The sequence below is a fragment of the Pseudorca crassidens genome, chromosome 2 (genome assembly GCF_039906515.1).
Source record: "Pseudorca crassidens isolate mPseCra1 chromosome 2, mPseCra1.hap1, whole genome shotgun sequence".
Lineage (NCBI taxonomy): Eukaryota > Metazoa > Chordata > Mammalia > Artiodactyla > Delphinidae > Pseudorca > Pseudorca crassidens.
Window position 1 is genome coordinate 149,192,079 of NC_090297.1, and position 26,796 is coordinate 149,218,874.

Consider the following 26,796-nt stretch of genomic DNA (forward strand, 5'->3'; position numbering starts at 1 on the left):
TGGTGATAAACCCCCTCTAAGCAGGGTAGGCTTTGCTCCTCTGGATCCAGGATAAAAAAAGAACGAGTACATATTTCTCGGAAGAGAGGTAAATTCAGAGATGTTTTTATTCCTCTTTCACCTGGGGATTAAATTCATCCTTCAAAACAGCTCAAATAGTACCTCCTCTTTGACGCTTTTTACAACTCCATTACGTCACAGTTGCCCTCTCTGTGCCTATACAACTCCGTTTTATCCATTCAGCAAGTATTTACTGAGCACATATTTGCGAGGCACAGTCCTTTGTTCTAGGGATACAGGGTTGAAAAGGGTCACATAATCTAGCATTATCACGTTGCTATGAAAGTCAGTAGTTATGTGTCCTTTACACACCACCCTCTCTCTCGATTACGTGAGTAATTTGCCATTTTGAAGGCAGGAATGGAGTCGCCTTGGTATTTGTATACCTAGGTCCTGAACTGGAATCTGGATGACACATGTTGGTCTTCTTCATTCCTCCTCCTTATACTGCCACCACCTCCTGAATGTAGCAATTGCCCTCAGCCCAGATGCTGACCTCATATTGCGCTTTCTGATGTGGCAAATGGACGTTTTCAAGTTACAGTCTTATGGAGGTGGAAAGGCCAGTCTTCCGGCCCCCTTAACCTCGATGAGTCAATGTTTGCTGCAGCCATGAGTCTAGCCACGAGTATTTGTTTGTCTTTGACTGGTCATTTGAGTCACAGACCATTCTTGGCATTCGTTTGCATTCCGAACTATGATTCTGTTTCTCCCGGTGTAGTTTGGAAGCCCCAATTTAATCATTTCCGACCTAATTGCAAGGATACATTCCACTGTATTCGATTCAGGAACTCCTTCCGCCGCTTTCTTCCCTTAAGCTTATATGCTTCCGACGCGGAGGGTACCTCACTCGCTCTACAGGTAGCAAGACCAGTCGTACGTTAGGAATACGGGTAAATCTTCATCCTTTGCCTCCTGAAGGGGGTGATGGTGAGAGTCAGTTATTACTTTAAGAGTGTGCTAAAACAGAAGCCGCAGAGTATCGCGAGAACTGTAACAACCAGCGACATCTCGCGATGTTTGGACCGGCAAAGGGTGGCTATTTTGGAGTCCACCCGCCGGCTTCTTACCCCGGCGGCGTCTGCCAACCTGCTGCCGGGACCAAAGCTGGCCCCACGGGTGTCTGGTCTGTGGGCGGCCGGACCGACACGATGTGGCGGCTCCGCTGCAAGGCCAAGGATGGCACCCATGTTTTGCAGGGGTTGTCCAGCCGGACCCGGATGCGGGAACTCCAGGGCCAAATTGCCGCCATCACCGGGATCGCCCCCGGCTGTCAGCGAATCCTCGTAGGATACCCGCCCGAGTGCCTGGACCTCAGCAACGGGGATACCATTCTGGAGGATTTGCCCATTCAGTCAGGTAAGGGAATCGAGGCTAGGCCAAGGCTAGTCCTGAGAGGTCGGAGAGAGGCATAAGGGAGAACAAACAGGGCGAGGTGGTGTGGGTCAGCTGGGGGCTTGGAGGAACAGGATAGGAAAGATAAAAGAACAGAGAACTCTGACGGAGGCCAGGGCAAGTGTCTAGCAGGGAGGGCCCAGCCTCTGTGAGAAGCCCAAAGCCTTGGACTAACCTTTCCTCAATCTGCTTTCTGGTCTCTCTTGAAAACGTCTCATTCATTTTGTTTCCCTCTGCGTCCGCAACAGTATTTTAAAAATGGGACCTATTTTCTCTGTCCTGATGGCTCTTTTCCCCTATATCACTGAAATAAGACAGCCGGTCTGAAGGATGTAGGATACTTTTTTGCTTTCCTGGTTCATTTTTGCAATCACCTTCATACATACTTACTTTGACAGTTGTATTCATTTTAGAGTTTGCTCTGACACACCCAGTAAAGGCCCTTTCAAGTTCTAGACAACAGCAGTTATTTCTGTGCAGTATTAAAACTTGAACAGCAATAATGGTAATTAAAAGCTTTCCGTTGTTGTATCAAGGATCCTGTAAACACTGAACAGGGTAGGTATGCAAGTTTCGTAAGGAGAGGACCCCCTAGTGGCCGAGTCTGTGACAAACACCTTTTGGAAGTGTTTTTAAACTGCAGAGAGCAAGCTTAAGAAAATTTTGTTCTTGAAATGTATCTTTTTAAGCAAGTATGAAGGTGTATAATTCAGGCCCCTTTACTAAATGAGGTGCAGCCTAAAATGTTTTGCTCTTTGTTCCATTTGCGTCTTTATGAAGATACAGTGAACAGAAAGTGTTACTGGTCACATGTCTGCAAAGCTGTATTCTCCCTAGTAACCCCAGCTTATACTTTAACTCCTTCTGTTTGTAATTTACAGACTTGGTTAGTAAACACCCAATTTCACCTATACTTTCTCTTCAGTTCTGGATTTGTTTTATTTTTGACAGGCGACATGCTGATTGTTGAAGAAGACCAAACCAGGCCCAAAATGTCACCTGCATTTACAAAACATGGTGCTCCTAGTTACATCAGGGAAACTTTGCCTGTGCTTACCAGAGCGGTGGTCCCAGCAGACAACTCTTGCCTCTTTACCAGTGTGTACTATGTTGTTGAAGGAGGAGTCTTGAATCCAGCTTGTGCCCCTGAGATGAGACATCTCATAGCACAAATTGTAGCAAGCAATCCAGACTTCTATAGCAAGGCAATACTGGGAAAAACAAATCAAGAGTACTGTGACTGGATCAAAAGGGATGATACTTGGGGTGGAGCTATTGAGATATCCATTTTGTCTAAGTTTTATCAATGCGAAATATGTGTGGTGGATACACAGACAGTACGAATTGATCGTTTTGGGGAAGATGCAGGATATACCAAAAGGGTCCTGCTTATTTATGATGGCATCCACTATGATCCGCTTCAGCGTGTCTTCCCCAACCCAGACACCCCTCCTCTGACCATTTTCTCCTCTAATGATGATATTGTTCTTGTGCAAGCACTGGAATTAGCAGATGAAGCTAGAAGCAAGAGACAATTTACTGATGTAAACCGCTTCACCCTGAGATGCATGGTATGTCAGAAGGGATTAACTGGACACGCAGAAGCAAGGGACCATGCCAAGGAGACAGGCCATACCAACTTCGGAGAAGTGTGATCCATGCATAATGAGGATTGACGCCTACTACCTCACAGATCCAGAAGGTTCTGGGTTTTCCAATAAGCTATTCGTAACCCTAAAGAACAAAAGGACACAATGCTTGAACCATCCTTTTAACCTAAAGCCACTAAGACACTGAATTCCTTGTTAAAATTAGTGTGCAAGTTTACAGATGTGTGTCTACAGTGGTGATACATGCCCTCTCTCTGCTGGGGTGACAGAATATAGGTGGTCCTTGCTACCTACTGACACTAACCTGAAGATTGACTTTCAGTATTATAAACTAGCACCCAGCAGCATTAACTTGTAGAAGAAAACAACTTCATATTTTGGGTAATGCGAAAGGCCTCAGGTGAGGCCACCGGACATAAACCACAATGTCTCCGGTAATTGAGTCCTTTTAAGAACTGAGTTAATAGTTTCTAAATTATGAATTGATTCCTCAAGTGAAGATACTCAGAATTGTCAAAACTGATTCATATTGCAACTTGGTAGACTTTATAAATGTGTACTTCACCAGTTAAAAGTACATAAGAAGCAATTTTTACAGGGTTGAGTCTACTCCTTGAGAATGTTACCTAACAACGAGAACTGATAGTGCCCAGTTAAGGATTTCTAGTGTTATAAAAGTAGAATGTATTAGAGAGGAGGTGCCTGAGCAGATTACTGAAGCTTTAAAAGACCATTGGCCTCATGTTTTGTTTTGTGTTTTTTTTTTGTGATACGAGGGCCTCTCACTGCTGTGGCCTCTCCCGTTGCGGAGCACAGGCTCCGGACGCGCAGGCTCAGCAGCCATGGCTCACGGGCCCAGCCGCTCCGCGGCATGTGGCATCTTCCCGGACCGGGGCACGAACCCGTGTCCCTTGCATCGGCAGGCGGACTCTCAACCACTGCGCCACCAGGGAAGCCCGGCCTCGTGTTTTAATGCAACTCATTTATTCATCTTTGTCGCATTGGATAAAACTTTAAAATTAAGCAGGATATTTTTTTTAATTGTAGTTCCTTGAAATTTGAATGCTCTATTTTTGCCTTTCTACCTAAGATTTGCCTGGAGGGATTTGATTTCCTCAGCCTTTTGTTAAGAGCACTTCCTCCAACTCCTAAAAAAACTTTTCATCTAAAATTATAACGTGCTTTGGTTTGGTTTTTGTGAGATCTTTGGCTACCTAAACAGAATTTGTTTTCATGCTAGCCTTATCCCACCACTAATGCTCTTTTAAATGATTTCATGTGTCTGAAAATTAGCACTTTTATCCACCATCTTTTACCTTGACTTTTGCATAGTTTTAAAGTAATCGGGATAATAATATTGAATGAATTTGTTTCACTTACAAAATATGACAGTTTTTAAATCTTTGCCTTATTCAGCCTTCTCAGAATTCTGCTTCTTACTGATATTAGATGTGTAGCCATTTGCTTGGTGGGCTAATCCACAAGGCACACCCTCTAAAACTTAGCTTCACTATGAGATCTTCCAGATAAAAGTTTTCTACCTCTTTTCTTAATTCTTCTGACGATCAGGGATGCTAAATTATAATTTGTTATGCATTATCTTACATAATGTGAAGAGGCCTGATGTTGTAAAGTTTTATTATCTTGGTCTCATTTTTGATTAAGTATCTCACTTAGAAAACCAATGGTATGGGAATTCCCTGGCGGTCCAGTGGTTAGGACTCCGTGCTTTCATTGCCAAGGGCGCGAGTTCAATCCTTGGTTGGGGAACTAAGGTCCCACAAGCCGCGTGGCGTGGCCAAAAAAAAAAACCCAATGGTATACTTTAAAGCACATGTATATTTTAGCATATCTTCTTGGCAAATATTTCAAAATTGAGATTTACTTTTAGCACTTTCACTTGGTAGAGATAGCCATATAAAATTAAGGAATATGTAAACAATTTAGGAGAAATGTACCTTTAAGGAACAATTCACAAAATATGCTTGAAATCATTAGATGACATTTCTTGAGTACCTTTTGTGTGAATAGGTCTTTTAGGCATTATAAGTTATTGTGGTCACTATAGCTCAAAAGTGTTTAATTTTCTATTTAACTAAGCCTTAAAAATAGCACTTGTGAGTTTGTGAAACTTAATGTTTGGCGATCATAATGTGTACAAGTGAATATGATTGAATATCTCTTTGTACCTGTCATCAGGTCTAAAAGGATTTTGTATCTTATTTCCCCCAGAAAATATTAAATTTAAAGCTGTAGGTTAAGAGTATACCACTGGGTAGCACCCATCAAATTGAGCTTTATGCATCATTATTCATAAACCTTGCCTTCCTTTCTTAAGTGTTTCAGGGGCCAAACTTGATACTTGCTTACTGGAATTTTAGAGAAGTCTATTCATGCAACAGATATTTATTGAGTAATTTATAATGTCAGGTATATATTGATGCTTCCCAGCATAAATTTCTGTTGCTTTAAAATTGAGTATCCTTTATCTATCAATACATTTGATTTTTTTTTAATTTTGTATTGAAGTATAGTTAATTTACAATGTTGTGTTAGTTTCAGGGGTACAGCAAAGTGAGATATATATATATATATATATATAATTTTTCAGTCAATACATTTGATTTTAATTTAACAAATTTCCAATTTAACAAATGGAAAGAAATAGAACCTGATATTTTATAAAATTAAACCTGTTATTTTAAGTGGCTTTGTTTGCATATTTAAGCTTATGCTTTTATAACAAGTCAAATATTTATTCAGGGGCTCTTAGTTTATTCTGTTTTACCTGTGAATTAGGTTGTGCATTCTTCAGTTGGACACTGATAGATCGCTCTCAATAATGACTTTTTAAATTAATCAGCTGCTGAAATTCAGCACTAGGACTTTTAAGTAATGTTCTGATCATGGGGAATTCAAGATGAAGCACTATTTGCAGATCATTTAATTATTGAGGATTTAAAAACCTAAACTTGTGCTAATTCTGAACTCAAGCTTGTAAGCCTCACAGAACTTAGATGTTTTTAATTGTACTTCTTATACTCTTGAAATTAGTTTATTAATGTCTGTAAATTCTAATCTTGAGAATTTTGAAATCTTGCAACAGGATTAAAAGAAACTTTTTCTTAAATTTGCTGTTGAGTAGAGTGAAACCCCTCTTCCTATTCATTCAGTTTTTGACTGCCATACAAGATTTTTTTTTTTTTAAATTAAAACGAGTATAGTTTACATTGGTAGCAGAATGAATGAAGATTGTGCTTTCCCATCCCCCACTCCTCCTTTCCCTTATTCTTCTTTTTCTTACTCTTCTTTGGATTTAAAGATTAGATGTAGGGCAATGAATGTACTTCTAGATAGAGAGTGATTTCAGAAGTTAATATCTCTGGGAATTTTGTGATGTGATAGCCATGTGAAGACATCAGTATAGTACATCTTCTGTTAGTGGTTCATGGTTGATTTCTTAATTGTTTCCCATGAATGGATAATGGGCACAGTCAAGTGATACCCTTGAAAGGTTTGGGGGCTGGTCAGCTTGAGGCTGTTGGCAAAAACTAATATAGTCATACCACTTGATTATTCCATGAAGTTCAAGTCCCAGCAAAATCATAATCAGGAATGAATTAGCATATTATTTAGCTGTACATGCCCATAAATGCGCCTAACTTGCTTGTCTAGCTTATTCTTTCTATCTTGTGTAGGCATTAAAACATGAATGTTGCAAGTTGCCCTAACTGAACATAGTTTTCTATGTCTTTTTTGAAAAAATTGAATAGGGAGTTTAGAAGATTAGCAGCAGAGGGATTTTTTTTTTCTTTATGTGTCAGGTGGCCTTCCTAAACTTCCATATATTAAGATTTTTATGTTCTTTCATGTATTGAGAACACACATTTGTTATTATTTGCAGCACTTTAAAAATATGAAATAAAAGTTTACATGTTAGCCCTCTCCGGGGACCTTGTCAAAGACATTAAAATATAATTCTGGAACTGCCAACTATCAGTTCTTCTTAATCAGCAGTTACCATCAGTGAATAGTGTATCCAATGGTACAACATTCTGGTGTTTTGGTAACAGCAGAACTCCATTTCAGTAACTATTAGCAGCATGCTCTGTGCCCTAGCATTCAAAGTGTTACTTTTTTCTATAATGTGATTGTTCTTTATTCATTGTACAATGCAGTATTCATATTTGTCCTTGTAGCACAAAGATGACTACTACAACTTTGAAAAGATTAGATTCTTAAAACCCTTCATTTGTTTCTAAGCAAAACGATTTTGAGCTGATTTTTGAGTCAAAGGCCTTAAAAGCATCATGTGTAAGCAACATCATTAAGTCTAAAGTGAAACACTTGATTTGAATAAGCTAGTTTATTAACTAAAGATGTTTTCTTACTAAGAGTTATGGTATTTCAGCACATTTCATCCAACTTAAAAGATTATAAAACTTCCCTAATTGTGGAAAAGGGTTTGTTTGTTTTTTTTTCCTTCTCCAGAAATTAGTTGGCATTTTGTTTACAGTGCTTTGAGTATTTGACTTAGAAGAAATTATTATTATTGCTTTAGGTCTTGGTTGATAGAATTTAGAGGAGATTGGTAACCCTGCCGTGCTGTTTCAGAGTAAAGGGAGAAAGGGGCAAGAAGATAAAGTGCCACATAAACAGAAGAGATCCTCAAATGAATGCATTCCTAGTCTTGAATTATGCATTTCAGAAAATTTTTCAAGCAATGCCTTTGCATCACCTTAACCCTTCTCCCCCATTTCTTGGCATAGAATGTAGCAAGGCCGTAATGGAAAGGCTTGTCAGTACAGTATAAAACCATGACTACAAGGATTTTGCTATAATGCTTTTTTTTTTTTTTTTCTTTGCGGTACGCGGGCCTCTCACTGTTGTGGCCTCTCCCATTGCGGAGCACAGGCTCCAGACGTGCAGGCTCAGCGGCCATGGCTCATGGGCCCAGCTGCTCCATGGCATGTGGGATCTTCCCAGACCGGGGCACGAACCCGTGTCCCCTGCATCAGCAGGCGGACTCTCATCCACTGCGTCAGCAGGGAAGCCCTATAATGCTTTTTTATACTTGCTTTTAAAAATACAAATCTATGTCTAAGAGTTTAGGGATAGTGAAGATATGATTTAGTTATGTTGTAGGCAAACAGGTTAACCTAAGAAAGGTTTACAATTCCTACTAAGATTACATGAGCGTGACTCTATACTGGTATAGGATATGTAGTTAGTTGTAGCCTGTAAGTTACTTAAAAGGACCAGGGCACCTAATTCTTGTCAGTTTTCCAGTTCACCTTGGTGCCATTCATCACATAAGCTGTTTACAGGAAATATAATTTCCTTAGCAAAGAGTAACTTTTTTTCCTTTAAAAAAGTATTAAGTTTAAAATACAGAATAAGTACATATAGTCTGTCAAAAGGAATAGAGAATGACAATAGTCCTGTATTTCTTGTATTAATGCAGTAGAGGTTGAAATTCCTGAAGCAAGAAGAAACCCATAAAACTGTCAAATTTAGAGCTTTAAAACATGACTTGAAAAGTATAGGGAAGGACAAACAACAAAGTTCTGTTTCACTTGGCATAAGAAAATATTTTTTCTTAATGAAGATGGACAGTGCTTTCTTGTTTTAAAAATATTTTGTCTATTTGCCAGCATCTTTTCAAAGTTAACGCACTGCTGCTACTTGGGAGACGTCTACTTTCATTTTGTACAACTCTTATGTGATTTTGCCATTGTCATTAAGATGCATTGATTTTATGAGGTGTATAATTTTAAATACATAAATATTGTATGAATTGACTTGTTTTGAAGGAATAAATGAAGTGAAAATATTGTTGTCTGAGCATATTTTGGGGAGGGCAGAGGGCCAGTGAACAGCTGCTACAGTCAAGTTACATATTTATCATCACTGCTTTGACTTATGTACGAGTACCTGCCAAATCTCACTCTATAGGTGGAGTCTTAACCACTTGGATAAGAGAAAGTAAAATGTTTTTTCTTTTTAACACCAGAGGGCATTTGAAATTTTCCGTCTTTGACTCCAAACTTTCTGGTATGCCATCAGCTCCTGAAAGTTGTAATTCAATGTCTGTTGCTGACAAAGTGTCAAAGTGGAAAGGCTGAATGTTCCCTTTCATTTATAATAGACTGAGGTCTGTGTGAACTTAGATCTATCTGTTTGGAAACTGCAACATCTCTCTGGGAGAATTTATTTCATCTTTGATAATATCAACATTTAAACATTTGAAACAGCACTGGAGTTAGAATTGGCCAGAGTTTCGGCTCTCTAACTAAACTGAACTACTTACCCTTTCCTTCTCAATGAAAGCATAAAAATTATGGGAGTGGAACCATGCAATCTGATCAATTTGTGCATCAGGTCAAAATGTATCTTTGGGGGTCAACATAAATCCAACCTTAGAATAAGTCAAGCCAAACATCATATTAAAAGGTTTGTAAGGAGTCTCCTGGGATATGTGGTGGTAGTTTGTTGAACAATTAACTACCCATAAGGCAATGCTTCTCAAAATGTGTGCATCGCATTGCCTGGGAACTTTTTAGAAATGTAAATTCTCAGAAGTCAGAAATAAATGAGACCAACAGTCTGTTTATCAAGCCCTCCAAATAATTTTGATGATAATAAAAATTTGAGAACCACAACTATGACCACGGTTATATAAACGAATCGGTGTCAACTTCCAGAAACCTCTGATGGCTTATGTCAGTCCTATATCCTTGGCCTCATGCAGTCCGTCTTCATCCACTATTTAAAGACAGTTATTAAAGTTATAGATAACAATAGATGACAATTCAAAAATCTCAACAGGCTGAAAAATCCTAAGATTGAATACTCATAAATGTGAAGTCCTGCCCTTAAGTGCTAACACAACACATTATGTGAGTCCAGGATGAGTAAAACCTGGCTTTATAGTTGAATTGAGGAAGAAATAGCAATAGAACTTAACTATTATTCTGATCCCAACAGGGTGATATGACTTTGGTTGCAGAAATAGTTGCATTTTAATAGTTAAAAGATCTAGAAAAAAGGAAGCAATAGTATTAATGTATCCTACTTTAATCACATTGCATTGGTTTGGATGAGGGTTTTACTTGTAAAACATGATGAAAATCTAAGGTTTGACAGCTGTAATGGGATATCTGAAGGAACTGTAGACAATTACCTGTAAAAGAGAAAAGGGGTCTCAGATTGATGTGACGGCTAACTTCAAATCTGGGAAAGTGTTGTGTGAACGATGAAGTACATTTATTCTCCGAGGCTCTGAAGGAAAGAACTCAGACCAGTAAGGGGTGAATATTACAAAGTAAAATTTACCTCAAAAACCTAACACAAATAGAAAGGGATGCTTTGATATTAAGGTCAAATATTGTGATGTAACCTCCTGCATAGTGAAAAATAGAGCTACAAGTCATTAGGCCCCTGACATCTTGAAAATTTTGTTTCAAATGCTAGTTATGAAATGAATAATTAAAAAAAGAACTTCTTCGCTAGGAAAAAAAAAAGCATGTGGTTTTCTTTCTTTTTTTTTTTTTTTTCTCTCTTTTTCTGCTCTTACCATCCAGTTAGTGTTTGGAAAGGAATGGCTTACACTCTTATTTAGTAATAATTGGGAGTAGTATATACTATGTTTATTATATCTCTAAATCTAAAATGAGAGGTTCAAGAATAGAAAAGCATCTCAAATACATTTATGTTTTAAATTTTTGTTCTGACTTGGATTGTCTTTATCTCTATTGTGTTTATAGATTTTGAGGGTATTTATCAGATGACATCAAGTGCCAGGGTATCATGAACATATTTTCCTACACTCACTAAAACTTTTATGACTTCCATATGTGTGAGTTTAGTAAAAAATCAAGAATTCATGAGAAACCAGCTTTGAGAATAGTCTTTTGTCTTTACTTTGGTAACTGCCTTCCTCATAACTGCTTCTCTGCCATTCTGTCTTTCTAAAATTCCTTCTGTATAACAAGAAGTGTTTTCTGATCTTACTATGATGACGTTTCTCTGTAATCAATTGAAGGGCTTCATTAATTGTTAATAATTAGAGTAGGTGTCACAGTGACTTGACCAGGTCTAAAACCCTAATGATGGCTCTCTTGAATAATTGCAGTAGGCTGAAAGCTGTTAATTTGGAATTGAAGCTTACTCAGGTCAAGTTCAAAATCAATGCTGAGGTTAAATACAAAATATAGACAAAATTATTCCTGATAGCCTCTTAACTGGCTCACAAAGTAGAGTATATAGACATAACCGTAACTTAGTAAGTCCAACAGAGCTAGTCCCCATCCCAGTGCTGGGAGAGTTTATGCTCACTCTCGGGTACAGCTCTTTGAGGTCCCAACCGGCAGTGAGTGTGGTTCACTAGGTCCCAACCATTAGTGGATCTGGACTCCAATCTCTGATCCCTTGCTTCTGAGGAGCTATCAGAAGCATCCCTCAGCATCTCAGCCACCCATTCTGGAATAGAGGAATGTCTCCAGAATAAAAGTGGTCCCAAATGTTGGTTGCATCACACCTGACTTCTATCCTTATCCTGATACAGGCCTTGGCAATCCTTCAAATTCTTCACTGTATTTTTGGCTTTCCACTGCTTCAGCAAGAAGGGTTTGTCTGAATGCCTAGCCCAACATTACTGGAAATGGAGGTCCACAGCAACACCTTTTTTATGATATTCAAAAAAAACTGCCATAAAATGTGTTTTAAAAAAAGATATAATGTTGGAAATGGAAATATCACGTATGAAGCAAATGATTTAATAATTTTAGGGCTTCCCCGGTGGTGCGGTGGTTAGGAATCCGCCTGCCAATGCAGGGGACACGGGTTCAAGTCCTGGTCTGGGAAGATCCCACATGCCGTAGAGCAGCTGAGCCCATGCACCACAGCTACTGAGCCTGCGCTCTAGATCCCGCGAGCCACAATTACTGAGCCTGCGCACCACAACTACTGAAGCCCACACGCCTAGAGCCCGTGTTCTGCAATAAGAGAAGCCCGCACACTACAACGAGGAGTGCCCCCCACTCGCCGCAACTAGAGAAAGCCTGCGTGCAGCAACAAAGACCTAACGCAACCAAATATAAATAAAAATAAAATAAATTTATTTTAAATAATAATTTTACCATCAACAATGGAGGGGGGAGATAGTGAGAATTTGTCAGTATTTATTTTAAAGGAAGAAGTACTTTATCAAGTAACAATGAATATGTCTAACACAGTTCACTTCAATCCTGTTGGATATTTATGTTGAATTAAATAGAAAAAGAAAATGTGTCCTTTATCATAGAGTAAGAATCCTCTTTAGAGTTTATTACATGGGGTATTTCACAAAATTATCCATCCTAATTGTGGACATAACTTTACAACTATAGAATTCCAAACTTCCTTCTACTATGACTTAAATACTTTGTATTAGGATTGATAAATCTTTCTCTTATGAATTTTATTAGACTGAATTACTTCTCCCAGAGCTTGAATATTATGGAATAAACTAATCAAATCAAGTTTTTTAAACCTACAAAACTAAGGAACAGACTTTGAATTATGTTCACCTTCTGCCAAAGTGACTCTTCCCATTAGACCCTTCCTTTAACATCCAGCCGTATTTTTTTTACTCTTACTCTATAACAGTGAAGACTGAGAAAATGATCTTGAATTTGGCTAGAAACAGCTAAAGTCAATAGATCTCAGATAAATTGTTAAGCAGTTTTCTTTAATTTTACTTCTTGTACCATATGGTATCAACTACCTCAGGATTACAGGGATAGTCATTCACTCAATAAGCATTTTTGAATGTTCATGTTGTTCTAGGAACTGCACTAGGTGCTGGGTATACATAGGGTAGGGGAGGGGAAACACAATGCTATAAAGGAATAGAAATACAGGTGCTATGACGAGAATAATGGGGTGGGAGAACCTAAAGTGATTAATCTGGGAAAGCCTTTTTGAGAAAGTGACATTTGAGCTAAAACCTGAAGCATGAATAGGAGTTAGCTGATGAGTAAGAAGAGCATTCTAAGTAGGGGCTATAACACTTGCAAACACTATGTTGCAGGAGGAAATGAAATATTTTCCAGGCCAGTCTGGCCATAGGGTGGTAAGCAGGGAAAGAGGAACATGAGATGAAGTTTTAGAAGCAAGTATTCAGATTCGCAGCATCTATAAGCTATATTAAGCACTTATCCTTATTCATATTTACCACATGTTATTTGCTTATGTTATGTGTGTCCCCAAATAGTTTGTCCATGAGGGCAGGGACCAGTTATTTCTTATTACCATTCTATTCTGAACACCTAATAAGGTACTAGATATATAGTAGACATTCAGTATTTATTTAAATAAATGAAAATATAAACAAATGATGTTAACATGTAATTTAGGAATATCCTAAGAGCACTGGGAGGACAACGCTTTAAAGAAGTCATCAAATTTATATTTCTCCAAGTTATTTTAGCTGCTCTGTAGGGAATGGATTAAGGGGGCAAGAGTGGAAGTGGAGGACCAGTTAGGAGGAAGCTACTGCAGTAATATGTATATGTGATGATGATGGTGATAATAATTATAATAGCATTTGTTGAGTGCTTACAATGTACAGAGCATTGTCATGTATTATCTCATGTAATCTTCACAATAACTCTATGAGATAGGTATTATTATTCTGTATTTTGTAGGTATGGTTACTGAGGATTAGAGAAGTTTGATAACTTCTTCAAGGATCAAAAGCCAATAAATGGATAATAGCTTGGACAAGGTAATGTCAATAGAAGAGGATCATTTTAAGATTTATTTTGGAAATAGGATCTCCAGGACTTGGTGACATGAGGAGTAATAGGGATGCATCATCTAGAATGTCTCTCAGGATTTTTACTCAAGCATCTGGTGGATGAAAGTGACATTTATTGACCCATGGAAGATAGAGGGGAGGAATATTTGGAGGGAAGAGAGAAAATAAGACTTTGGACATGTTAGGTTTACGATGTTTGTGAGTCATCTGAAAGGAGATGTCATAAAGGCAACTACAGGCCTGAAGTTAAAAAAATATGTCCAAAGATTAAGATCTAAATTTTCAATTTCTTGACCTATAAATAGTTACAAGATATAAGAATGGAAGAGATCAACTAGAGAGAGTATGTAAAGAGAGGAAGGCTCATCACCAAACCACAGAGAAACTACCAACATTTAGAAGTCTGTTAAAGAAGGAGAGCCACCAAGGATAACTGAGAGTTCAGAAGAGATCAGAGGTGTGTAAGAATTTCTTGTCATGATGTCCAAGAGAATATGGTTATTTAAGAAACAGAACTGTTTGTTGGATGTTATACAAAGGTCAAAGAGGAAGCTTAGGGGAGTCTGTAGAATTAGGCAACCTAGAGCTCACTGAAGAACTTACCAAGAGCTATTTCAGGGAAATAGTAGAGAAAGAAGCTAGATGGATGTGGGTTGGAGTAAATAGGATGTCTGGTTAAAGATAGCAGGTTGAACATATTCATTGGTCGTCTACTCTCCCCAAACTGCATTAAATAATAATTATGGGATTTTAAAAGGCAGAAACTCTCAAGGACAAAGAGATGATAAATAATACCAACAAAATTTTGGAAGATAGCCAGGAGTTGGATGCGTGATAACTGACCTAGCAGGTTTGAAAAAGCTGAATCCTAAAGCAGCAACCCTATTTTTCCATGGAGCTCCCCTCAAATTCAGTAATTGGTGGTGTTAATACCTCTGGAAACAGGGGTGGAAAAAAATCATGAAAATGGAGAATCTGGCTAAGAAATATACCTTTCAGATCTCCTCTCTCACTCCGAGCAACTAAGTGCTTGCTACATCGCCTCTAGTTGAGGGCAAAACAGAGGGTCTCTGTACTAAAATAAAGAGGATGACGCGGTGTTTTTATATGCTGAATGTTGAGACAAAAAACCTTCTTCTGCCACTAGGCTCCAAGAATGCTAGTTGCCAGAATTATGCCCTTCAGGCAGGATTTTGGAAAACTCTTCTCTGAGGAACAACACCAACAAAAAAAACTAATGATATTGACATGAAATATTTTCCAATCAGCTGGCCCTACATGATCACTCTACAGTAAATTCCACAGTAAACCAGCCCCATCCACACCACAAAACTTAGTTTTTGCCAAATTCTTAAATTTGAGTGGATAGTCAAGAATCATCAGACATCTGAAGATACTCTTTAATAAGAAACACAAAAGTGAAAACAAACTTAGGAAAAAAAATAACATGGAATAAACAGAGACTATGGTGACAGAAAAATACTAACATTGTATTTACACATATATTCTTAAAGTAGTAAGAGAAGATTTTGCATCAATGAAACTACAGAAAAATATGATAAAAATTCAAAAACAAACAGTAATTCTTTGAAATTAAAAATACAATAGCAGAAAGAAAGTGCAACAGAAAGCTGTAGGTAAATTTTAAGAAAGCTCCCAGTAACAGAGAGATAGAGGTCCAGTCCAGGAGATCCAACATCCAAATAGTGGAAGTTCCAAAAAGAAAGAACAGAGAAAATGGAGGGAAGGAATCCAACAACTAATAGTTCAAGAAAATGTCCCAGAACTGCATGTCATGAGATTCTAGATTGAAAGGATTTACCAAGTACCCAACATAGTACATAGATCCACTCCAAAACACAGCATCATGAAAATTTGAGAATACTGGAAACAAAGAGAAAGCCCTAAATTTAGAATCATAAATCCTTTTGGCTTTTCAACAGCAACACCGAAAGCTAGCAGACATTAACCTAAAATTCTATACCCAGCCAAATTAGCAATCAAACATGTGGATGAAATAAAAGATATTTTCAGACATATAAGATCCTATGTGCTCTTTCTCAGGAAGCTACTGGAGAATGTGTTTTGCTAAAATAAGAGAGCTAACTCAAGAAAGAGGAAGAAGATATGAGATCTAGGTAATACAACAAAAGAAAGAGGTGAAAAGATTTTTCCCAGTAGGATGATAAAGGCAGATGTCAAAATGACAGACATGCAACAGGCTGGAGAAAAACCTATCCAAATGGAAGTAGATCAGAATGCCCTGGAAAATATTTCTTCAGGATGAAATTAATAGAATACTATTAAATCTGAATGTATTGAGAGAAGATTTACATAATGGGTGGGGGTGGACAGACAAAAAAGATATATAGAAAAGGAAGAGTAAACATAGTATATCTCAAAGCATTAACTCTCAATAGCATTTATTTAATGCAAAAGCAGGGAAGCAAATCAGGCAGTTTGGCTCCAGATAGACTATACTGTAGTATTGCACATTTGAATGCTGACAGGAATTATTATAGAAGAAAGGTCGAAATGATGATGTATAAGAGAGGATCACAGGGATGGAGTTCATAAGATGAGATCCACAGTACATGTACATCATCTGGTTTTATAGGAAGAATATTTCCTTTGTTGTACCAAAAGAAGAATAACATGGGTGCAAAGGAAGGTAGGTTTGTAAATTTGATGATGGAAATATGGAGTTCCTGCCTATTGGCTGCTGTTTTCTTACCAATTTTTTCTAATTTTGTGGCAAACTCATTTTCTGAAAATAAAGGAAGCAAAAGAGGAGTGGAAAATTTGAGGAAAGGGAGGTCTTGGAAAATGGGAAATCCAACTTCCTAGAGAAATGTGGTAATTGCCTGGGAGTATATAGTACCCGTTTGAGGTTGTTATTCTTGAGTTTATAATAGTGCCAATCTTCTTTACTTTGAATTTTTTTTATTGAAGTGTAATTTACAATATTATATTAGTTTCAGGTGTACAGCATAAAATTCAGTATTTTTATAGATTATACTCCATTATAAGTTATTATAAAATAATGGCTATAATTCCCTGTGTTGTACAATATATCCTTGTTGCTTATATGTTTTATACATAGTAGTTTGTATCTCTTAATCCCATACCTCTGTCTTGCCCCTCCCCTCCCCTTTCCCCATATATATATATATATATATATATATATATGTGTGTGTGTGTGTGTGTGTGTGTGTATATATATACACACATACCACTTTTTCTTTATCCATTTGTCTGTTGATGGACACTAGGGTTGCTTCCATATCTTGGCTATTGTAAATGACTATGAACATATGAACATTGGGGTACATGTATCTTTTCAAATTAGTGTTTTTATTTTTTCCAGATATATACCCAGGAAAGGAATTGCTGGATCATATAGGAGTGCTATTTTTAGTTTTTTGAGGAACCTCTATACTGTTTCCCATAGTGGCTACACCAATTTACATTCCCACCAACAATGTACAAGGTTTCCCTTTTCTCCATATCCTTGCCAACATTTGTTATTTGTGATCATTTCGATGATAGCCATTCTGACAGATGTGAGGTGGTATCTCATTGTTGTTTTGATTTGCATTCCTCTAATAAATTGTGATGTTGAGCATCTTTTCATGTGCCCACTAGTCACTGTGTCTTCCTTGGAAAAATGTCAATTCAGGTCTTCTGCATATTTTTTGATTGAGTTGTTTTTATTTTTGATATTGAGTTGTATGAACTGTTTATATATTTTGGATATTAACTCCTTGTCACTCATATCATTTGCAAATGCTTTCTCTCATTTCATAGGTTATCTTTTCATTTTGGTGATGGTTTTCTTTGCTGTGCAAAAGCTTTTAAGTTTAAAAGAAAGATTCACAGATATGGAAAATAAACTAGTGGTTACCAGCAGGGAGGGAGAAGGGGGGAGGGGCAAGAGGGGGAGGAGATTAAGAGGTACAAACTTTTATGTATAAAATAAATAAGCTACAAGGATATATTATACAGGGAATATAGTCAATATTTTATAATAACTATAAGTGAAGTATACCCTTTAAAAATTGTGAATCACTATGTTGCAACCTGTAACATATAATACTGTACATCACTATACTTCAATTTTTTAAAAAGCTTTTAAGTTTAATTAGGTCCCATTTGTTTATTTTTGCTTTTATTTCTTTTGCCTTAGGAGACAAATTTTTTTTTAATTACTGAGATTTACGCCAAAGAGTGTTCTTTCTATTTTCTCTTCTAGGAATCCTATGGTTTCAGGTCTTACATTTAGGTCTTTAATCCATTTTTATTTTTGTTTATAATGTAATGAAATGTTCTAATCTCATTCTTTTACATGTAGCTGTCCAGTTTTCCCAGCACCATTTATTGCAGAGTCTCTCTTTTCCCCATTGTATACTCTTGCCTCCTTTATTCTAGAATCATTGAGCATATAAGGGTTTGGTTTTGGGCTGTCTATTCCATTCCATTGATCTATGTGTCTATTTTTGTGCCAGTGCTGTACTGTTTTGATTACTATAGCTTTGTATTATAGTTTGAAATCCAGGAGTGTGATAACTCTTGCTTTGTTTTTTCTCTAGATTGCTTTGGCTATTTGAGGTCTTTTTGGTTCCACACAATTTTAGGATTATTTGTTCTAGTTCTGTGAAAAATGCTATGGGTATTTTGATAGAGGTTGCCTTGAATCTGTAGATTACTTTTCATAGTATGGACATTTTAACAATATTAATTCTTCCAATCCATGACCATATTATATGTTTCCATTTCTTTGTGGCATCTTCAATTTCTTTCATCTTCAACTTCTTTCATCAATGTCTTGTACTTTTCAGAGTATAGGTTTTCACCTCCTTGGTTAAATTTATTCCTAGGTATTTTATTCTTTTTGATGCAGTTATAAATAGGACTGTTTTCTTAATTTCTCTTTCTGAGAGTCTGCTATTAGAGTATAAAAATGCAACAGATTTCTGTATAATAATTTTGTATCCTACGATTTTACTGAATTCATTTGTTAATTCTAACAGTTTTTTTTTGTGGAGTCTTTAAGGTTTTCTATGTATAGTGTCATGCCACTGGCAAATGGTGACAGTTTTACTTCTTCCCTCCAATTTGGATTCCTTTTATTTCTTTTTCTTGTCTGATTGCTGTGGCTAGGACTTCCAATAAAATTGGTGAGAGTGGGCATCTTTGTCTTGTTCCTGAATTTAGAAGAAAAGCTGTCAGCTTTTCACTGTGGAGTATGATGTTAGCTGTGGGTTTGTCATAAATGGCCTTGAGATATGTTCCCTCTATACCAACATTGATGAAAGTTTTTATCATTAATGGATGTTGAATTTTGTCAAATGCTTTTTCTGCATCTATTGAGATGATCATGTGATTTTCATTCTTACTTTTGTTAATATGGTGAATCACATTGATTGATTTGTGAATCTTGTCCATGCTTGTGACCCTGGAATAAATCCCACTTGATCGTAGTGTATGATCCTCTTATATATTGTTGGATTTGGTTTGCAAATATTTTGTTGAGGATTTCAATATCTATATTCATCAGAGATATTGGCCTGTAACTTTCTTTTTTGTAGTGTCTTTGCCTGGTTTTGGTATCAGGGTAATGGTGGCCTCGTAGAATGAATTTGGGAGTGTTCCATTGTCTTCAATATTTTGGAATAGTTTGAGAAGGATAGGTATGAGCTCTTCTTTATATGTTTGGTAGAATCCCCCCTCTGAAGTCATCCAGTCCTGGACTTTTGTTTGCTGGGAGTTTTATTGGTTATAAATTCAATTTTACTACTAGTAGTCATTCTGTTCAAATTGTCTGTTTCTTCTTGATTCAGTCTTGTCACGTTATATGGTTCTAGAAATTTGTCCATTTCTTTCAGGTTGTTCAATTTGTTGGTATATAACAATTCATAGTATTCTCTTATGATTTTTTTGTATCTCTGTGGTATCAGTTATTTCTCCTCTTTCACTTCTTATTTTATTTGGGTCTTCTCTCTTTTCTTCTTGGTGAGCCTGGCTAGAGGTTTATCAATTTTATCTTTTCAAAAAAAACAGGTCTTAGTTTCACTGATTTTTTCTATTGTTTTGGGGGGTCTCTATTTTAGTTATTTCTTCTCTGATCTTTATGATTTCCTTCCTTATGTTTACTTTGGGCTTTATTTTTTCTTCTTTTTCTAATTCCTTTAGATGGTAGGTTATTTGTTTATTTGAGATTTTTCTTGTTTCTTGAGGAAGGCTTGTATCACTCTAAACCTCCCTTTTAGAACTGATTTTGCTGCATCCCATAGATTTTGGAAAGTTGTGTTTCCATTTTCATTTGTCTTGGAGGATGTTCTGATTCCTCTTTGATATATTCATTGACCCACTGGTTTTTTAAGTAGCATGTTGTTTAGTCTCCACGTGTTCGTGCTTTTCCTATTTTTCTTTCTGTAATTGATTTCTAGTTTTATATATTGTGATCAGAAAAAAAATGCTTGATATAATTTCTATTCTCTTAAATTTATTGAGACTTGTTTTGTGGCCTAAAATGTGATGCATCCTGGAGAACTTTCCATGTGCACTTGGAAAGAATGTGTATTCTGCTGTTTGTGGATGGAATGTCCTGTAGATATATACTAAGACCAGCTGGTCTACTGTGTCATTTAAGACCACTGTTGCCTTATTGATTTTCTGTCTGGATGATCTGTCCATTGACTTAAGTGGAGTGTTAAAGTCCCCTACTATTACTGTATTACTGTGAAGTACACTTTTTCCCCACAGCTGATCACTGCCCCCACCCTGTTGTGGAGCCACACTGCAGGGCAGGTGGGACCCATATGGATTCTTCGTGTGTATCAGGGTGTAAGCTGTGGTGGACTGGCCACCATCAGAGTTCTGGGTCTCTTCTGAGGCACTGCTTGAGCACATGCCAACAATGGCCACCACCACCACACCCAGATGACACTCTGGGACTCCATTGCCTCTGTGTCCCACGGCCGAAATTCTTCTCTGGTCACAGCAGCCCTAGATCCAGTGCCGAGCTACAACATGGAGTAAGTGAGACTGGACCATTTACTTGACTCAGACTGGGGCACATGCAGAGGTGGTCAGGGGAAACCCAGCAGCCACTAGAGGAGTCTTCAATCCAACCTCTCTACTCTGCCTTGGGGACAAGCCAGCATGCATGCACTCCTCAAGGGCAAAGTTCAGGCTTCCCTCAGCCCTCCTGTTAGTCCCAGTGGTCCTCTGACCAACGAAGGGGCTCATCTCCCTTGTGTAGGACCCCAGGAGTGGGGTGCCCAATCTGTGGCTCAAACCACTTACTCCCCAGTGTGGGTCTCTGCCCGTATAATCTGCCTTTTCCTCTGAGTCCCCTTCCAGGGGCACAGGTCCCAACCTGATCACTTTTCTTTCCTTCCTATCTGATTTTGTGTGGATCTTTCTTACAGCCTTGTTTGTACAGAAGTCTTTCTGCCAGTTTACAGTTAGTTTTCAGAGAGAATTGCTCCACATGTACATGTATTTTTGATGTGTTCATGAGGGGAGGGGAGTCCCACATCCTCATACTCTGCCATCTTGATTGATTCGTGGTGTCAGTCTTCTTGTTGTGTGATCAACAAGAGATCTTAGTGATTTGAAGGAATCCAATGATAAAAAAAAAAAGCAAGAGCAGGAAATTCTGACATGTGGAGTAGAAGGTTAAAGTTTACATTTCTGGGTACCTAGATACTAGCAGATAGGAGGGAAGTGGTTACAGTCTAATCCATCTGTCTGGCTTATAACTGTTACTATAATATAAGTATGTATTCCATGGTCCTGTATACTGCTAACAATGAATAAAATAAATATTAATATATTATACTCATAGTATACTTAATGCAAATTCTATGACAAGTGTTCCAAGAAATAACAAGTTTGAGAAGCAAAATATATTCTTGAATTGGCAATTTCAACAAATGACTTTGTGTAGAGCTATGAGGAGCTTGCTGGGAGATCCAAATATTGTCCATTTATGTTCCCTAATATTTTCCAGTATTGAATATTTGCTATAAGCTACAGTTCTTTGTAAATACTATTAAACTTGATATTTCTCATTTATTAAACAATGTTTCAATACAGACATCGATAATAATAAATAAAGAACATAAAGAATGTTAGAAGCATGTTAAGAAAGATAATTGAAATCAGTCAGCCCATTGCCAGATGCGTTTTAAGTTATTGCAATGTAAATTATCGTCAATTGGGGCTTTCATAATATCTCAGACTCATAGGTATATTCATAACATCAAAAAGTCAAAAACCTCTGAAACAGTCCTGATGAGCCAATGCCTACTACTTTTAAGAGTTACTCACAGTTTAATAGTATGTCAAGGGACAAGATTTGGGGAAAAAACAGTAGATGGGTTATCTACCGACGCTATCTCCAAAAAATGAATTTTTTAGGACAAGTTTGTTAAATAAAAGACTTCAGTTTCCCAAAAGTTTATCATCAGTTTTGACATTAATATATAACTACTATAATATAATAGAAGAATTATACATAGAAAAATTTGGTGCCCTTCATGAATTCAAATTTTTCAGGGAGAGAAAGAGGACGATTACATCCTAGTGGGTTAAATCTAGAGATATGTTCATTGTGTTAAGAGATTACAGTGAAGCAGCACCTAACATCCTATTCCAAAAGGTGGTGCTTGGGCTGAACCTTGAAGGAAGGCTAAGACTAAGCCAGGAGAACAGGGTGGGAATGGGTCCAAGCAAAGGGTGCAGCCCAGTAGCATGAAAGCATGACAGTTTCAGAAAAATTAGATGTGACTGTAGTAAAGAGTATGGATGAATACGTGGTGGGGAAATGCACGTAGGCCCAGTTTATGAAGGTTTTTTAATGTCTTATAGGGACTTTGAATTTCATCCTGAATGCTATGAAAATACCTCAAAGTATTTTAAGGAGAGGAATGACAATTCAGATGTGCCTCTATAAAACGAAAAATGTGAAACAAGGAACTTCTGTAGTTTCTTCCATCCTCAGTGGTCTGTGATCCTACAAATAGTGAAGTCCTGATCAGAGCAGAGAGGATGAAGAGCCGGAGACAGTTATGAGAGTGATCTCACAGGAGCTATGGGAGGACTGCTGTGAAGTATTGAGTCTGGGTGCTGCAGTTAGGTGGCATGAGGATAGAGGAGAGAGGCCAGAGGTAAGACGGGTTCCATTTTGAACATGTTACGATTTGGCATTCCTTACAAAACCCACTGATGCTACTAGATGATCTCAGCCCTCCCCTCAGACTTTCATTAACACTGGGAAGAAAAGGACTACTGAATCCTCTAAATTTTTATGGTAGGTGGGCCAACACTGCTCTCAAAAAAGAAAAAAAAGGAGAAAAAAAGCTACTCCCAGCAACTACTTAATGATTAAGTCATTTCAGAACTTCATCCAAATCCACTTAATTACACCCTTTAGTTCCCATCTAATTAGTTTAGGCTTAACACTAATATTAGTTTGGTGAGAACTTGCTGATCTATTTGATCTCTTAATCTGGCCTATCAATTCCACAGTTTATAGCCAAGTTATAACCATCCTCGTCTGAATCCTTTCCCAACTGTTCTCTCTTTAAAGCAAGTTCTCGCTACTACTCGAAGAATAAAACCTTCCCTCTCCCCAACAGAAGTACATTCAGAGACCCAGCACGGAGTACCATGCCCTACACCATGAACATAGTGGGTACCCAGCGTTTCCTAGGGCTGGTGATAATACATGTTCAAAGTAACTTCATTTTTCCTTTGGAGAGGAAAAGGAGAAGAAAAGCACGGCTAGGATGTGACTGTAATATGAATGAATAAGTATCATGAATGGTTAGAGTGGAGGTCCACTGTATTTTGCAGAGAGTCCAACTTTATAAGGGGCCCAAAGAGGAAAGATTGACCAATGACTGTTTGTGGTATATTTTGGTTTTAAGGTGGTGTGTGTGTGTTTGTGTGTAGGGGAAGGGAGTTGCCTCAATGGGGAGGTGGTACTGAGAAAGGAAATAAACTAGTTTCGGACAGTCGAGAAGATGACTGCACCACAACAGCATGCAAGGATGGAGAAGGAATGAGGACACAGATGAGTCAGGTGGGCTGGACTGTAATTAGATTCCACGGTCAGGTCATCAAATAGGAATTCATATACAAAGAGCAACAACACACACTGCTCCTCAAATGATGATCTACATCAACCAGGGAGCCTTAGTCTCTCAGGTTTCTGACTTGGGAAATCCTCTCTCTCCCCTGGTCCAGACCGCCTTCTCAATTCTCTTGGGACCTTAGAGACTTGGTATTTCTTTCTTTTTTTTTTTTTTTTAGTAAATTTATTTATTTATTTTTGGCTGCGTTGGGTCTTCACTGCTGTATGCGGGCTTTCTCTAGTTGCAGCGAGCGGGGGCTACTCTTTGCTGTGGTGCGCAGCTTCTCATTGCGGTGGCTTCTCTTGAAGCAGATCACGGGCTCTAGGCACACGGGCTTCAGTAGTTGTGGCTCGCGGGCTCTAGAGCGCAGGCTCAGCAGTTGTGGCGTGCAGGCTTAGATGCTCCGGGGCATGTGGGATCTTCCCGGACCAGGGCTCGAACCCGTGTCCCCTGCATTGGCAGGCGGATTCTTAACCACTGCGCCACCAGGGAAGTCCCGAGACTTGGTATTTCTCCAAGCCAAAAATAAAGAAAGCAAATCAAAACGAAGAAAGATTCCAAGCAAACCATTTAAAGATATGGAGGATGAAAAACACCAAATTCAGAATAGTGATTTATTTCAGCTGGGGGTGTATGTCTGTTTTGAGGAGGCAGGAAGGAGTGGGGGGCAAAGTTTGTTAGCAGCTTGAACTGTAATGTTAATGTTCTATTTCTTGAACTGGGTATTAGGTACAGTGGTGTTTTATGCCAGAATATCTGAAATAGTTCATAATTTTCAAAAAGAGATGTTAAGAAAAGGAAAGAGGAGCTTCCCTGGTGGTGCAGTGGTTGAGAGTCCGCCTGCCGATGCAGGGGACGCGGGTTCGTGCCCCGGTCTGGAAGATCCCACATGCCGCGGAGCGGCTGGGCCCGTGAGCCATGGCTGCTGAGCCTGCGCATCCGGAGCCTGTGCTCCGCAACGGGAGAGGCCACAACAGTGAGAGGCCCGCGTACCACAAAAAAAAAAAAAGGGAAGAGTAACAGAAAGATCATTTTGTCTATGTCCCTACGACTATCTGGGAAAAGATAGGGGCCCTTCCTAATTATTCTACTTTTATTATAAACTGAAAAACTGTTCACAAACAAGACTGTGCCTCCTCTCATCTCTGAGGTTAATGCTCACAAGTCAATTCATTTTTTTAGCAAATGTTCAAATCACACACCCATGAAGCTTGATCAACTTCAGTGACTCCATCCATGGGTGTAACACTAGTTGCATTGAACTTCTGATTCGTATCTTCCTGTTTTGTTAGTATTATGACATCATACATGTTTGAATGACACATCAGGAAGAGAGGTCATCCTCCTTAAATGTTCAATCAGTTCTGTTATCCACATGCCGCTGATAGGGTGCTGAATTATTCCAGGCTTCCTCAAACCTCCTTTCTCCTCACTAGTCCTGCCCTACCTCTTCTGTACCTAAGCCCCAGAGTCACTGCACTTCTGCAATGATCACATTGCAGAGACCACACAGAGAAAAGATGAAAGCCATGTGTCATCTTGTTATAAAAGACATGAACAGGGCTTCCCTGGTGGCGCAGTGGTTAAGAGTCCGCCTGCCGATGCAGGGGACATGGGTTCGTGCCCCGGTCCGGGAAGATCCCACATGCCGCGGAGCAGCTGGGCCCGTGAGCCATGGCCGCTGAGCCTGCGCTCCGCAACGGGAGAGGCCACAACAGTGAGAGGCCCGCGTACTGCAAAAAAAAAAAAAAAAAAAAAAAAAAAAGAGATGAATAGCTACAAGACAGAAATGAGACAAGACAGGATAAATCTAGTTATTAGAATTAGACCTGCACATTATCTGTGTATTTCATGTTTCCTACTTGGGATTTTTCTCCAAAATAGAGGCTGATTGGCATCATACTGATAGATGGCAAGCTTGATGTCAAACTGCCTGAGTTGAAATCCCTGCTCTGCCACATCATAGCTACAAGATCTTGAGCAAGTTATTTAACCTCTTTGTAAAATTTGTATATTAATAGTGCCTACATCCTGAAGTTCAGATAAAGAGTAAATGAAATGATGCATGAAAATGCTTAGCACAGCACAATTCCCAGTGCATAGCAAGAGCTTAATAAATGTTGGCAATTACTATGTGCATTGATTTTAATTTTTCTTTCTGCCCTCTGGTATTGAGGATAACATATATCCAGGAAAAACCAGCTTCCAAGCAAAAGGCACATCTGGTAAAAGTGGCTTCCATTCCTGGAGGAAGATTCCTTCCTGAAAGCCTTGGGTTCTTCCAACTACTCTCTTCTCCTTACTTTCTTCTGGTTGTTTTAACTACAGGTGCCAGAAATCGGCTACTGGAAGGAGATAGGAGTTGCTAAACTGGTTGGTAGCTTCTTTTGTTTTTATTTCTTAATATTCATTGCTACCTTCCATGCACAGCTAAAAGGGACCAGAGACCCAAATGACAGCACGCATGTTCCCTCCCTCAAGGCTGTCCAGTCGCTTTTTCATCAGAACAGGGACCTCTTGGGGGAGAAAATGGTTTTATTTCCCCCAGAAGTAAATGAGGCCAAGAAGGTCGTTGGCAAACTATAGGGCAATGGTTGTCTCAGTGCCAGCATCTCTTGCCTTAGACGCCTTTTTTCTGTGGTCCTGAGTGGAGTTGCTAGGATTATGAGCCGCTAGGAAAAAGCTTGAGGATGACAGTGACTCTGAAAAGCTAAAAAAGCGAGTAGCAAAACTGGCCACAAAGGATTTTAACTTGCAGAACTCAGGGGAATACTTCGAGAGGAAG

The 26,796-nt window shown here is 38.4% G+C and overlaps 2 protein-coding genes across 2 annotated transcripts in view; both read left to right on the forward strand.

Annotated features, from left to right (window-relative positions):
• Positions 1-853: 853 nt before the first annotated feature.
• Positions 854-8,898, forward strand: YOD1 (YOD1 deubiquitinase). The gene is made up of 2 exons (XM_067729156.1): positions 854-1,419; positions 2,407-8,898. Exons 1-2 carry the CDS (start codon positions 1,077-1,079, stop codon positions 3,108-3,110), a joined length of 1,047 nt encoding a protein of 348 aa, XP_067585257.1. The 5' UTR covers positions 854-1,076; the 3' UTR covers positions 3,111-8,898.
• C2H1orf116 (chromosome 2 C1orf116 homolog) overlaps positions 1,283-26,796 on the forward strand; it is a 37,689-nt gene continuing 12,175 nt past the window's right edge. Inside the window, exon 1 of the mRNA XM_067729140.1 lies at positions 1,283-1,419. The gene's annotated coding sequence lies outside the window, so the exon portion shown is untranslated. The remainder of the gene's footprint in view (positions 1,420-26,796) is intronic.

Coding starts and splice junctions, on each gene's coding strand:
- YOD1 (XM_067729156.1), top strand. CDS start 1,077: ATGTTTGGACCGGCAAAGGGTGGCTATTTTGGAGTCCACCCGCCGGCT. Junction 1,420..2,406: donor GGATTTGCCCATTCAGTCAG/GTAAGGGAATCG, acceptor TATTTTTGACAG/GCGACATGCTGATTGTTGAA.